Below are 14,420 nucleotides of genomic sequence, written 5' to 3'. Positions count from 1 at the left end.
GTTAGCATGGAACTCTGAGCACCATCCTCAACGGGATGTGGCCATAGTATCTGTTGGGTCTTTGTGGGGGTTAGATGAGCCAACCTGTCACAGATGTTCACTGCTATTGTCATTGTGACATTGGAAGGGAGTCCCAGGCCAGCTCAGCAGGCTCAAGATGGGAGTCATGTCCCAGAGAAAGAGCTCAGCCTCAGAAGACTGACCCTCCCTTCCTGCACTGTGGCCATCATGAACCTGTAGTCTAATGAACACACTGATGATAAAAGTCTCTAGTGGGAAGGTGAGAAGAACAGAGAGGTGATGGGTGCCCTTTGCCCTTGCCTGTGGTTGCTGTACAGGAAATGAGAGCTGTGCTCTGGGCACAGCCCTCCAAGGACAACAGAACCTTCCTTCTCTGTGACAATCCCTTTCTCCAGCACCACAGACAGAACATCCCATAGGAGCTGTGAGAGTCATCCCTGGCCGTGAACTTCTGAAGAGACCCTGAGCATCTCCCGTCTACCATCACCTCAGATTTGTATCTTAAGTTAACTGGGAAGGCAGTAGATTTCCTAGTCACGTGAGTCACCGGCTTGCTTTCTTCTGGAGGAGTGGAGAGGCTGGGCCCCTGGATGAATTACAGAGCAAAGGTAGGGTGAGATTGGGGCGCGCTAGCCCACAAAGGCAGCAACTCCCCTCAGTCCACCTCATGTGCAATAACAAGGGCACTTTTCATCCGGGGAGGAGCCGCTGGAGTCCAGGGCACCCCTCCCCACCGGCAGAGGTCTCCAGAGCTGGCATCCAGGCTCGAGGAGTTTCTCCTCAAACCTTCTTTCTTCGGGAAACCATGCACACCTCAGGTCAGCAGAGATGTATGGATATGTCAGGGCTGTATGAGGCTCAGAGACACTGATAAAAAGACTTGGACCTTGCCTTCAGGGAGCCCATGTCTCCCCCAAAAGAAACAGACATTTTAAATGTGGGTGCTGCTCCTGGGTCTCTTTGGGGCATCACACAAAAGCAGCTGCATGGCATGTCCCTGTTCCTCGATTGTCCCCACGTGACATTCTTCTGAAAGGAGGGAGTGGTTTGGGAGCTCTGTTCCTTTCTCAAGAAGGTAAAAAGAGGTCAGGGACCAGGAAGCAGTAAACCTAGGCTCCTCTGAGTGAGGAAAGGCAGAGGCTGGAACCCAAGGAACTGGCCCACTCTCCTTGGGCTCAGAGAAGCAAGCCAAGACCATCAGTCACATAAAGTCACAGGGACAGGTCCCTCTTGTCCTTAAACATCTGCTTCCTGCCAGCCAGCACCTGCAGCTGTCTCAGGAAGACTCAGGAGCCATTTAACTGAGTCACTCTGAATCCTGCAACATCAGCCAGCTCATCGCCCACGCTCTCTTCTGTGGAGGTGAAGAACAACCGCTCCTAAGAGATGAAAGAATGTTCCCGAAGGCTCTTGGCCTTCAGGGAGAATGTCCCACATTAACACAGCCTTCTGATGCCATTGAATTGCACACAGCTAGTGCAGAATTCCAAACACTGGTGGGCAACAGAAGCATATTCATAAACAGTACACCACTGACTGGGTCCCCGCAGCTAGAAGGCAGACACGAAGAAGGGAACGGAAGTCCTGAGCCCTCCAGTGAAGGACTCGGGGTCACAGGGCTGCTAGACCACAGGTGGACTTCCAGAAAAGCTTAGGCTCCATCCTCTGGGCTCCCAGCATTCCCTCCACCCCAGGGCTGGAGGGAAGAGGAGGGGACAGCGTGTCTCCTTCATCCCATCTTTCATCATCTGGTCCTCTCCCTAAGAGAGTGCTTACACTAAGCACAAGCCCATGAGGCACCAACACTGACACATGTACGTCTCTGCAAATGCATAACGTCACGTTTTCCCACCACTGCTCCCAACTACTATTTCCCTGCTCCCGTCGGGACGGCCACTGCAGTCTCCAAACACACCTGCCTGCCTCGCCCTAGAAGTCAGAGATCCACCTCCGTGACTCTTGCAGACTCCCTGCCTCACACCCCTGCTCTGCTAACTCGTCTCTGCCCCAAATGTGCCTTTGTGAAACTCTGGTCAAGGACACCCTCCCCAGAGAGTGCTCCTCGGCTGTCCCTCCCTGCATCCCTTCCCTGGTGTGACTGATGGGCATCTCCGAGGGAGGTCTCAGAAACGAAGCTTCGAGATTCTGTCTCCAAGTTGTCTGAGTCTGGACACTCGACAAATGTCCCCAGGGGAACAACAAAACAGGAAGCAGAGTCTAGCTGCCCAGGGGACCACAGTGCAGGAGCGGAAACCCGCTCTGATGGTGGGAGTCTACCACAGCAGAGGACAGATGCAAAGTCAACGAAAACAATGACATTATTCAACATCGCATAACTTTATACAATGCTGAAGACGTGGGCCAGGCCTCACTGACATCCTGACTGATGATGATAAGAAAAAGATTCCTTCATTCCAAACTCACTCCACAGCCTGACCATACATGGAATGAACACTAGGTGGCAGCAGTTACAGGCAATCTCAGCTAGGCCCAGGCTCACGCCGGGGTTCCATGGCTTCTGCAAAGGGGTTCCACTTGCTTTTATGCCTGAACCCACCCCACCACCAGCCAAGAGCAGAAGGCCGGCCGGAGAAATGGCTGCAAATGAACTGCAGGCCCACGTTTGTCACTGGGGCCTGTTTCCAAATGAAATAATTCAAAGAAAGTGCCTTTGAAAAGGGCAGGTGGAGTAGACCCCCACGAGGTGCCAGAGTTTGGGTGGGCCACCTAAAGGAGAGTAAGTGGTCATGGGGCACTCACCACAGAAGTCTGGCTCCCGCCACCCGACGTGCACGCCTTTCCGGGCACACGCCGCAGCATAGTTGGCCACCGCGCTACACAGGCAATCCCGGCCATCCGAGCAGGAGCAGACATCATAGCGGCAGTTCTGCAGGTAGGGCAGAGGGCTGACGGCATGGTGGCAGGCCTCGAACTTGGAGGATGTCAGGAGCGCGCAAGCCTCCTCCGCAAACCTGGCTGGTGTGGGGAGAGAAGAGCCAATGCCAGATAAGAGCGGGCCCTGCCAAGGCCTCTGGGGCCAGCCACAAGGGATTCTCACCCCCATAACCCCACCCCCACCCAGGAGCAGAACCCAGCTCCCTTTTCTGTCCACAGTTGCTGCAAAAGCAAGTCTCTCTGGCTCTGGCTTCTGGGGCCATTGTACTGTCCTGTGTTTGACTCAGTTACAGGTAAAAACGCATTTCCCAAACACACACTGACTGGAGACAGTGGTCAGAGCGGCAGGAGCTAATGAGAGCGGAGATGTAGCAACACTGTCTCTCTCACAGGGCCACTGCAATGCATATCGCACAATAATTCAACTCTAGAGCCCGTGGCTGCTCGAGACTGAGACCTTCTCGGGCCAGAAACGACACAATAGTCTCTTCTTTCTCAAGATTTCATCTATGGAGGGTGTTCAATAAACAGACTTTGAAAGGGAAATGAGCCAAACGTAGGTATGGTCAAAACGCCCATGGTCGAAATAAAGGCTGGGTCAATTGTATCTCTGGCTCCCCCACAGTACACTGTCCCACGGAATGCCTGGAGCGTGGGAGACCCCGGAGCTCTGGGGCTCGCGTACTCAAGCGCGGGTTCAGGCTGCAGGGGTCGCTGGGTTGTCTCTGCAGGTCCGGACAATCCCCTTGAAGCTTCCAGGCGTTTCCGAAGTCCACCACCAGGGGCTCCACGAGGCCCGCGGGCGTGAGGAAGTCGTCACCCTTGTTCCCGTTGTAATTCCCACACAAGCCACAGGTCTTCCCAGAGTAGACAGGGGACAGCTGCAGAAGACAGGAGACAGACACCCTTAGAGCAACCGTCCCCGAACGCTGCAGTAGTTTCACTTAGCTAATGGGATCGTTTCAATCAAACCATTTCCCCACGTGAAAAATAAATAACCCCAACAACTAAGCTCTGGGCTGCAAACAGGAGGGGACCGGCAAACGGTACAGTGCACGGTACCAGCTCTGCCCCTGCTCTTCAGTCGCCGGTCAGAGAACAGTCAGCCAGATAATTCTGAGAGTTATATTAATTAATTATTGTATATATTATAATACATAATGCATTTCTTTATCAATGTATTATGTATTATATTAATTAAGAACATATTAATAACAATATTTAAGGATTACATATATATAATATAGTCACTTTGGAAGGCATAGTGGAGGCCCAGAGAGAAAAAGGACTTGCATAAGATCCCAGAGAGAGCGGCAGGGCTGGGAAGAGCAAGCAAGGTGAATCTCAGATTCATGTGCTCTGTATACCCATGCCTTCAGTGGACATAAGCTACGCAACGAGAGGAAGTATGAACTGTCCGCTGAACAGGTATCGGTCACTTGGGCAAGGCAGACTGAGAGGAAGGCAATCCAAGCCCCACAGAGCCCATGTCTGATGTCCAGAAGCAATGCCTTTCTTCCAATCTCCTAATGGGGACCCTGGGGAGGAAGCAGGGCTCAGCTTCCAGCCCCATCACTCACTCTCTGATCAGACCTCAGGGGTGAGCCAGAGGTTTGAGCCCACGGTTTACATTCAGGACCAAGTAGCCAATGGAGGCAGCCTTTCCCCAGACAGCTGGGGGGCACTGCTGGTCTCTATGGTGCAGATTCGAAGGTGGTAGGGACCAGACCCCAGAGTCCACTCTAGCTCTGTGGGTAATCAGTGAGATCAGGTGACTCCTCTGATGTCCCAAAGCCTGATGAGTTAGGCCTGGACACCCATAGTCAACTCTGGGAGCCCCTTCCAGCTTCCAGCTGTGACTTAACAAGGTACATGTGGAAGGTTCCAGACCCACAAACATGTGTGCAAGTAAGAAAGGTGGACAGAGTGGCATTTCCTTGTTTGTTTTACAAAGGCCAAGTGTCACATACACTAGGCACACACCGAGGCCTTCCCTGACTTCCCTGCTTAAAACCAAACCGCCCTGGCCCTTCGGGGCCTCCCCTGCTTTCTCTCTCTGCCGGCTCTACTCTAATAGATGATATAACAGACTTGTTTGTTTTATTATCTGTCTTCCTCGTTAGAATTCAAACTAAACGAGGCCAGCATTTTGCCCGCCATTTCGCTGTTGGGCCTTCGCCATCTCTAAGACAATGGTGTCTATCTTCTATTCCCGTTGCTGTAACAAAATACCATAGACGGGGAAGCTTATGAAGAACAGAAACGTGTCATCCAAAGGCTAGGAGCTAAGGTCAAATACCAGCAGAGGCTGCACCCTGCCTCCCCACTTCTCAGCATCTCTCCCTCCTGCCCCTCTTGACACATCAGGTGCCCTCAGGCTCCCTGGAGTTCCCCTTGGCCACACTCACTAGCCTTCCATCACTGCCCACCCCTGCTCTGAACAAGTTTTTCCTCTCTGTGCCCTTGGCCTGTCTCAGGGGACAGCCTGGTCAGGGGTTGGAAGAGAGGGTGTACCCAGGGACATCGACCTTGGACACAGACCCTACAGTGTCTCTGCTCAGAGCATTTTGAGAAGACACTATTCGAAACAGGCCTCAGCTCTATGACAGTGGGAACTGTCTCGGGTCCCCATAGGACTCTGCTGAGGCCGAACTTGGCCTGCATGGGAGTCCTGGTTGACCTGAGCTGGCTGACCACGTCCCCACTACCTGGGGTCAAGGCCTGCATATCACACACAGGTGGAAAGAGGGTGAGGCCCCCTACAGCCTGTACCCCAGGCCTGCCTGCCTCCAGCCAGCCCCTCCCTCAAGCCCCAGGGGTCAGTTCGAATGCCCCCCACACCCTCCTGCTCCTCACAAATGCACCTTTTCAGAGTAAAACTCACAGTAGAATACTCCCATGGGCCATGAGGTCACCTGACCTTGTCCTGCTTCTTACTCATATTTTCTTCTCTTCGTCTTAGCCAAACTAATCAAACCCTACAGCCCATTTCTACAGATAAAGGTCAAACTTTCTCCTCTTCAGAGAGACAAAGAACAGAGCAACCTGAGGTAAAGGCAGGCAGCTGCCTAGGACAGGAGGTACCGGAGCAGAAACCACACAAAGCCAGCATACCCACCCTGCACCAGAGTGGATGCTGGGAAGGCATACTCCCAGCAAGCACTCCCTGGAGGCCTGGTGAGCAGAAGGCAAGTCAGACCCAGACCCAGAGAGCCAAGGTCTGTAACCAACTGATGTTGGCACACCCCTACCCGCCGAGCCTCCGTGACTCTAGCAGAGCCCCGTCTCCAGTTCTAACTAGATATGGGAGAAGAGGCTTCTCCTGACTCTGCCTGCTCCCTGCTCTATGGTTACAGTTATTTTACAAAAGAAAAGTAGAGTGGATCTCTCTCTCGGAGGCTCTACAATGGGAAAGTGAACGTGGCCACAATGGGAAAGTGAATGTGACCACACGGGAACGGAAGAACAGCATCTCATAGGGACGTGCAACACCCACCATGGAGTTACAACATAGGACGCTGGGGAGCAGGGACCCCAGGATGTGAGGCAGGCTCTCCAGGCACCCTGAGTCTGCCCTAGGATGCTGTTTCTCAAAGTGTGGTCTTGGGAACGCATCGGGGTCACTTGAGGCCCTTTCCAGGGGTCTTTGAGACTGAATATTTTCACAGCTACATGATTTTGCTCTTGCCCTTCCCTTCTCATTCTCGTACAAGGACACAGTGGAATTTTCCAGAGGCCCTGTGACGTGAAATGTAGCAGATTGATTGCAGAAGTAGATAGGAGAATCCAGCTGCCTTCTATTAAATGAATCAAAGAGATGTGCAGCCATGTGCAGCCATGGCATTCTTCTTACTGACTAGTGTTGTCTCCTGATCCCCGTCTAACTTATTTTTCCAAAAGAAAGTGCTTACAAATGTCTACTAGGTAACGACGGTTAGTGTTACATTATAAATGAGTTCACGTGTGTCTTGATGTCTCCGGTTAGCTCGTCTGCTGTTTGGGATGGGGTCTTGCTATGGAGCCCACGTTGGCTGAAACTCACTATGGTAGCCCAGGCTAGCCTCCAGCCCCTGTCTCCTCCTCCTCAGCCCTAGGATGTGCCACTCTGCTCAGCTCTGGTTCAACCATTAATCTGATGTCAGTAGATATAATCTCACTGAAGATCTCGGCGACCCTCTTCCATCATTTTTAAGAATCTAACAGCATCCTGAGACCAGCCAGTGAGGACCATGGTCTAACAGAAGGACACTGGCCAGAGAACCAACTGTCATTGTGCTGTGACTGAGTGTGGGCTTCTGGTGCCTCTCCACGTCCCCTGGCTGTCTCCCTTATGAAACAGCACTAGTGAGAGCAATTCCTGCTCTGCCCACCTGCCAGGGACTTTGCAAGGTCAGCAAATCTGGAAGCCCAGTGAAATGCATGTTACCGTCCAATCTGATTAGACCACCCAGAGGACATGGCCCACACATGCATCAGCTCGGTTCTCAGTAAGGAATGTGGAAGATCCCCCCGAGGCTCTCTCCAGATGCTGTATGGGAGGATACTGGGTCTGAGCTGGGTGCTCCAATGTGTTTCTTCCCTTGCTCCCCACAGTGAGTGTCCAGGGACACCCCTTGATCCAGGAAACTGGCCAGCAGATATACCTCGATGCCAGTACTCCAGGGGACTGACATCCATTCTGGAGATCAGCACCAATACCCAAACCCCAGAAGGAAGAAGCCCCAGGGCCAACAAGGAGCACCCAGGAAACAGACATCAGCCTCTCACACACAGAGAGGCCTGTTCCTTGCTCTGGGGGTGTAGAGTGTGAGGAGAAAGAAATTCTTCTCCTACCACACAAAGCCATTTTGCCCAGAGCACAAGGGGTACTTTGTAAAGGTCGGGCTCCAGGAAGGCTGTAGCTTGGAAAGGGACCTACCTTAACCAGTAGCCGCCCGCGGCCATCCCAGTCCATCTGCAGGTCATCCCCATAGCTGAGGTGCACAGAAGCCATCACTGTGTGCTGGATGCGGAGGTCGCCTAGAAGAGGACGGGGCGTAGGTTCAGATGGGGAGGTGGCAGGTGTGTTGTGCATCTGTGATGTCTCAAGGTGTCATGGCATGACAAGCAAAGAGCAAAAGACAGACAGGTGTCCATGAGGCTGGGGGCTAAGAAGGGGGGCTCTCTGCAGAGTGGTGAACTGGGTGGATAAAGGCAAGGAAATTCCCAGAGGAGACGCTCCTCGGCCACAACCTGTACTTCCCCCTTATGACGCAAGGGGGCAGCAGAGGCTCCGGCATCCTAACTTCAGGCCAGAGCCTGAGGCTGAGGGAATCCTCTGTGCTGGTGTTCCTCAACTAGAGTCACCTGGGAGAAGGGAACCTCGATTGAGAGAATGCTTCCATGACATTGGCCGGTGGGCATGTCTGTGACATTCTCTTGATGCTGTATGACGTGGGAGACGCAGTGCTACCCCCTGGGCAGGTGGCCCTGGGGGGTATAAGAAAAGTCACTGAACACATGGCGCGCAAGCCAGTAAACAGCCTTCCTCCTGCTTGTGTCCCTGCCTCCAGAATCCCGCATTGGTTCCTGCCTTGACTTCCCTCGGTGATGAGCTATGAGGTGGAAGTATGAGATGAAATACACCCTTTCCTCCCAAGTGGAACTTGATCAGTTTGGGATTTTGGTGGTGGTGGTGGTGGTGGTGGTGCTTTTGTTTTTGTTTTTCATCACAGTAACAGAAAGTGTCTATCACACCCAACGGTGGTGGTGCAGACCTTTAATCCCAGCACTTGGGAGGCAGAGGCAGGCGGATCTTTGTGAGTTCGAGACCAACCTGGTCTACAGAGTGAGTTGCAGGACAGCCAGGACTGTTTCACACAAAAACCCTGTCTCGAAAAACCAAAAAGAAAGAGAGAGAGAGAGAGAGAGAGAGAGAGAGAGAGAGAGAGAGAGAGAGAGAGAGAGAGAGAGAGAGAAAGGAGAGAAGAGAAGAGAAGAGAAAGAAAAGAAGAGAAAAGAAAAGAAAGGAAAGGAAAGGAAAGGAAAGGAAAAGAAAAGAAAGGAAAGGAAAGAAAAAGGAAAGGAAAGAAACGGAAGTCTATCACAACCACTAAACCTGACTCTCGAGCATGCTTGGCCCCTGTTGGCGTCCAGGCTGGATGGCGGTCCTCTGGCTGAACAACGTTGTGCGCAAAGCTGAAAGCAGCAAAGTCTACTGCTGTGGGAAGGCGGATGTGAGGAAAGCTTATGCCTCGCTTTGGAGGGATACATCAGCTCCCTGGCGTCACGCTCAGCATAAATGTACGTGAATGCAGTGTGCTCACTCGCCAAGTTCATCCACTGTGTGTCAAGCTAGGATTATAGGCTACAGGAGAGCCAAGAGTCATGGAGGAGAGAGATCCAAAAGTTACTACAAAGGTAAAGTTTGGGAGTTGTGCGATGCAAAGTCAGTTAATGTGACCTGGGTGACGACATGGGACAAGAAGGTTTTTCGCATGAGGCATTTGCCCCAAGTAGCATCCTTTGAACTGACCATTCGTCAGTCACCCCTGACCTCTCAACTGGGTCAACCTCTGCTTCAGGAAGCCTTTGCTCGCAGAGACACAGTACCCAGGATACCACTCCCCTCCCTCGCTAAATCTCCATCAGGTTCCCAGGAAAGCAGTGGGTGCCTTCAGTGGGCAGGGACAGATGTGGAGGAGATGATACAGTATGGAGGACGGGGTCATGAGCTCACCTTGCAGGAAGGGAATCTGCACGTCCTGGCCATCAATGGCAACTCCTCCCCCGTGTTTCAGCTTCACGAGGCTATTGTGCAGGGCAGACAGTCGCACAGCGGCTGAGCGGGTACAGACAGCATCGGGGTCATCGGCACACTGACAAGTGGAGATGCAGAGTGACCTTACCACAGCCCCTACCAGCCCAGTGCCCAGCCTCAACCCTAGAGTGTGTGGGTCTCATTGAATAGCACACTTCCGTTCTCACAGATGCTGCAAGCATGGGGTGCCCAGAGTTGTGCTAAAGAAGGTCCTAAGGCCAAGCCATACTCACACCCTTTCCCATCCTTGCATGGGTTTTTTTTTACAATAAGACTTAAGCCCCCAGCTCTTCTTATTCCTTGGGCCCATTAATGCAAAACAATCAGGAGCTTCTCCCAGGGTAGAAGTCCCAGCACTGTCCCATCCTTGCTCCATTACCTGGAGAATACACACCTGTACTGTCACACTCATAAAGGAGGGGATCCTGCTGCTCCCCACCCCAATCTGCCCTCAGTTTCAAAGAGCAGAGGTTTAGGGAGCCACAGACTAGACCTGAGGGGCTGACCCTCCTGAAGAAGGAGGTAGCCATCCCCCGGTGGCTAAGGAGGGAAAGACAGATTGGGTTTGGATGAAGCCACTGCAGACTGGAGGGAGAGATCCCTCCTGGGCAGAGGACAGGTGTTGGAGCCTCCAGGACAACCTTTCACCACGAGGTTCTGCAGCCTCCCAGCGGGCACCCTGGCCAAGCTCACCTGCATGGTCTCTATGACAATGGAGAAAGAGTGGTCCTGGCAGTCCCGGGCCAGCAGGTACTGGCAGACCCCACTGAAGGTGAAGTACTTGTTGTCAAAGCTCTTAAAGTGGGATTGGCCTGTGACGAGACACTCCCCTGGAAGGACCCAGAAGAAGAGGTGAGGGAAGAGGCTCTAAGTGGGCAAGGTGGGGTGCACGTAAAGTCAGGGTGCCCCTCCCCCAAAGCTCCCAGGTGCCCTTTCCCCCATGACAATCAAAACTGAGTGCTGTCAAAGAACTCTAAATCAGTTAGTTTCCGCTCTCAAACAAGATGTCGGAGTTGGTCACAGGTCGATGCCCCTTTTACAAACAGAGCAACTAAGGAAGATGACTACAAAGCTGACTTCAGTCTATGGTGGAGTCAGGGCCCGAACCCGCAGCTCCCAGTTCTGAGCTCTGCCCCTCACTTCTTTCCTGAAGCCTGCTTCCCGGGCCCCACGCTCCCCCACTCAGGGCCAGGACAGCTGCAGATGGCAGCCTGGAAGCCTGGGTAGAGCTCTGATCCACAGGACAGAGGAGACCGCCCAGAAGCACAGCTCTGACTGAACTGGAGGGAGCTGGGGACAATCCCACCCCAGAAGAAGCATGAAGGCTAAAAGCCAGAGACAGAGATGAGAAAAGGCAGGCTGGCTCAGTGCCAATCGGAGACTCCATCCCTTCCCCGAGCCTAGCCAACAGGGAAGCCTGTTTGGGGCTGGGTGGGGGTTGGGGGGAGGTGGACAGGGTAAGGAGACTGTCTGCACACGATGTGACCAGGCAGCTCCCAGCCCAGGCTGATACATCTGCAGATGGGGACTCTACATGCCCCTCCTACATAACTGTGATTTGCCACTCCATCTTCCAGGGGCTCGACCATGACCTCACGTGCCCTAGAAGACATCCATGCAGAAAAGGCCCCGCCAATGTCTCTACCCAGCTTGGGGAAAATCCATCCTCAAAGCCTGAAATGGACCCTGTAGCTAAAACAGGCATCGTGCTTGTTAGGATTCTACTGCGCTCCAGCTGCATGACCGCACATGCCCAGTTCAGGAGCTAGACAAGGGGTCTTACGTCTCACGGCATCGGTGTACGCTGGTGACTATGTGCGTGCGTGGTGTGGTCACGCAATCATCGCACGTGTGATGCCCGCCTGTGCATGTTCACCAGGAACCCGTAAAGAGCCGTGACTCAGACCCCACCCTCTCTCTGTTCTGCTCTGTCTCTTCCCCCCACCATCTTTCCCCCCTCTCTGCCCGTGCTTCTTTCCCAGGCCTGGTTCTTTTGCCCCCGCCCCCCAATAAAGTTCTCTTGCTACTAGGCAGCTTCGAGAGGTAACCAGCGCCATGTATCGTTCTTTCAATGCTCTCTTGCCTATCTCTAGCTGAGTGTCTGTGCCACTTTCTCTCATCTCCACCACTAGAAATTGTGTCCCATGAAAGAGTGGCCTCTAGCTACCCACTACCCCGACTCCACTCAGCCAAGGCTAGGTTCTCCATAGCACATCTGCCCCTGAAAGCATCCCACAGCCCATCTCCAGAGCTGGTGGTGAGTCCTAACATAGCCTGGACATCCTGAAAGGCTGCAGCATGATTCCTGCCGCCCACATGACAAGGACAAGGGACAGAGGACCCCAGTGTCTGCCCCTCGTCGGTATTTTCAGTAACAGGAGGGCTAGACCAGGCTAAATGTACAACGTTGAATTCAGGTGCAGCTCTTCCTTGAGAATATTTGAAGGTCGGGTAAAGGCAAGTACCCTGAGGGGACAAGTGTCTGTCTGGTCCCCAGGACAAGTACTTTCTTTCAGGATGGTAAGATGGCCAGTGACCAAAACCAGCCCGATGAATATGAAAGAAATAGGTAGGCCCCAGCTCACTCTCATCACATCTCCTACCATACCATGCCCTGCAAAGAGGCAAACGTGGAAAGAATCTGGTGGACAGCTGAGCAGCAAAACGATGGGGCCAAGGGTCACCCCAACCCATTGTGAATGTCCTGGAATCCAGCGATGTCACAGGAAGGCCTTTCTTAATGGATATTTTTCTAAAGTCACCATGATTGAACAAACAGAGCACTGTGGTCGTTTATGTCAAATGCCTTGACCTGGCTGGCGTGAAGTGGGTGGGATTCTTCCCCCAGCCACCTCCATTCTCCAAGAACACTCTTATCTGAGTACAAAACCATACTTTCGCTCTCTTTGACAATGCCCAGGGAAAGAAGGGTCAATGAGAAACCACTGCAACTATTGGAAAGGAAAACGTTCAGGCCTGGAATCTAATCCTCTGATCTGGCTTCCTGCTCTGACCCTGCTGATTTCTTTCTCAGCAATCAGAAGTCTAAATATTATATGTGGCTTATCTCCTCGGTACAATGGAGAAGCCGAGATGCAAACACAGGAAACCTGGGGAAATGGACGGGTGAGCTGCCGGGCAGTAGCTGGCCAAGGGAACTAGAACATCCAAGTGAACAATGAGCCACAGGGGCCAGACTGACACTCCTCGGCCCAGAGCGGGACAGCGAGGGTGTTTGTTCACGGGCAGGCAGTGAAGGGCGGCCACCAGACGTGAGACGAGCAAGTGAGTGAAAAGTACGAGATTCTCATAAGAGCATGCAAAGTAGAACGGCTACTTCTACGTAAAGATCCCCCCTCCTTTAGAAGATGAGGAAGAGGGGGAGAAGGAGGAAGAAGAGTAGAAGGAGAAAGGAGGAGAGGAGGAGAAGAAGGGAGAGATGGGAGTGGGGGCTGATCTCTCACCTAATGGACACACTCTTTTTCTTATAAACAAACCCTTTGGTGCAGCCAGTAGGCCCTGGATAGGATGCCCTGCTTGAGTTACTGGCCTTCGCCTTTTCCTACAGCCATTCCTGCAGAAATGTCAGTCCACAGCCTCCATCAGGGTGAAACAGACTTCCTGTAGACTCCAGGCCCCTCCAAGCTGGCCTTTAACTCAGTAATGTGAGTCTGACCAAATATGTGTGCTTGTCCCTGCATTCTCTCTGGGAGTCACCTCCTAACTAGTGACGGGCATTGTCATTCCCAGCTGACGGATGAGGAGAGGAGAGCACAGAGAAGTTAAACTGCTCCAGCCATCCAAAGCAGGCAAAGAGCGCTTTGCACACAGGCATCACGGACTGGCCCACAGTTTCTAATTAGCCTACTCTCTTCAGGGCCAAGCCTGGTGCCTCTCTGACCCTGGTCAGTGTGGTCACCTGCCAAGGGGCTGGAGGACAACACAGAGCCTGGGTGGAAGAGAGCCTTGCTATGAAACATGATGCACTGCCTGGCCTGAAGGAACACTGATGTGACCCCTGGCGGTGTGTGACAGAGAGGCTGAGAAGGAGCGACAGGGTGACAAGCTCCATGGAAACCACATGCTGCTGTGTGGGTGTTGGATGTCCACCAAAGGCCCATGTGTTAGCACTATCAAAAGGCTGTGGAACCACAGGAGGTGGGCCTTGTGGGAAGGGCTTCCGTGATTGGCATGTGCTCTTGAAGAGGGTGGCAGTACCTATCCTTTCTGTCTGTGTCTCTCTCTGTGTCTCTCTCTGTGTCTGTCTCTGTCTCTGTCTCTGTCCCTTTCTCTCTCTCTCTCTCTCTCTCTCTCTCTCTCTCTCTCTCTCTCTCTCTCTCTCTCTCTCTCTCTCTCTCCTCCCTCTCTTCTTATTGGTTTCAGATATAATTGTTCACTCTGACACATGCCCCAACCATGGGTGTTCATCACCAGAGGCTCTAATGAACGGGGCCTCCCAACCTTAAACCTGAGGCTCCAGAATCTTGAACCCAGATAAACCCCTACTTCACAAGCAAACTGTGTCAGGTACTCCGTTGTAGTAACACAAAGGTGATGAATGCACCACAGTTTTGCCCGAGGAGACCCGAACTCCTAACCAGTAAGCAGAGATAAACAGGGAGGGGAGAGTTTCCAGAAAGGCATCCATAGGGATCCCCAGCCCCTCCCCAGCAGACTGCGACTCTCCTAGGTCCTTTCCTCAGCC

The 14,420-nt window shown here is 52.8% G+C and overlaps 1 protein-coding gene across 1 annotated transcript in view; it reads right to left on the bottom strand.

The window, feature by feature from the left end:
- Vwf (von Willebrand factor) overlaps positions 1 to 14,420 on the bottom strand; it is a 137,544-nt gene that overhangs the window by 81,334 nt on the left and 41,790 nt on the right. Inside the window, exons 11-15 of the mRNA XM_042274144.2 lie at positions 10,409 to 10,545; positions 9,635 to 9,773; positions 7,835 to 7,935; positions 3,602 to 3,797; positions 2,782 to 2,997 (exon numbers count right to left, since the gene is read on the bottom strand). Of these exons, the coding sequence (XP_042130078.2) occupies positions 2,782 to 2,997; positions 3,602 to 3,797; positions 7,835 to 7,935; positions 9,635 to 9,773; positions 10,409 to 10,545 (789 nt within the window). The remainder of the gene's footprint in view (positions 1 to 2,781; positions 2,998 to 3,601; positions 3,798 to 7,834; positions 7,936 to 9,634; positions 9,774 to 10,408; positions 10,546 to 14,420) is intronic.

The sequence above is a fragment of the Peromyscus maniculatus genome, chromosome 3 (assembly GCF_049852395.1).
Source record: "Peromyscus maniculatus bairdii isolate BWxNUB_F1_BW_parent chromosome 3, HU_Pman_BW_mat_3.1, whole genome shotgun sequence".
Lineage (NCBI taxonomy): Eukaryota > Metazoa > Chordata > Mammalia > Rodentia > Cricetidae > Peromyscus > Peromyscus maniculatus.
This window is presented reverse-complemented; position numbering and strand designations above follow the sequence as displayed.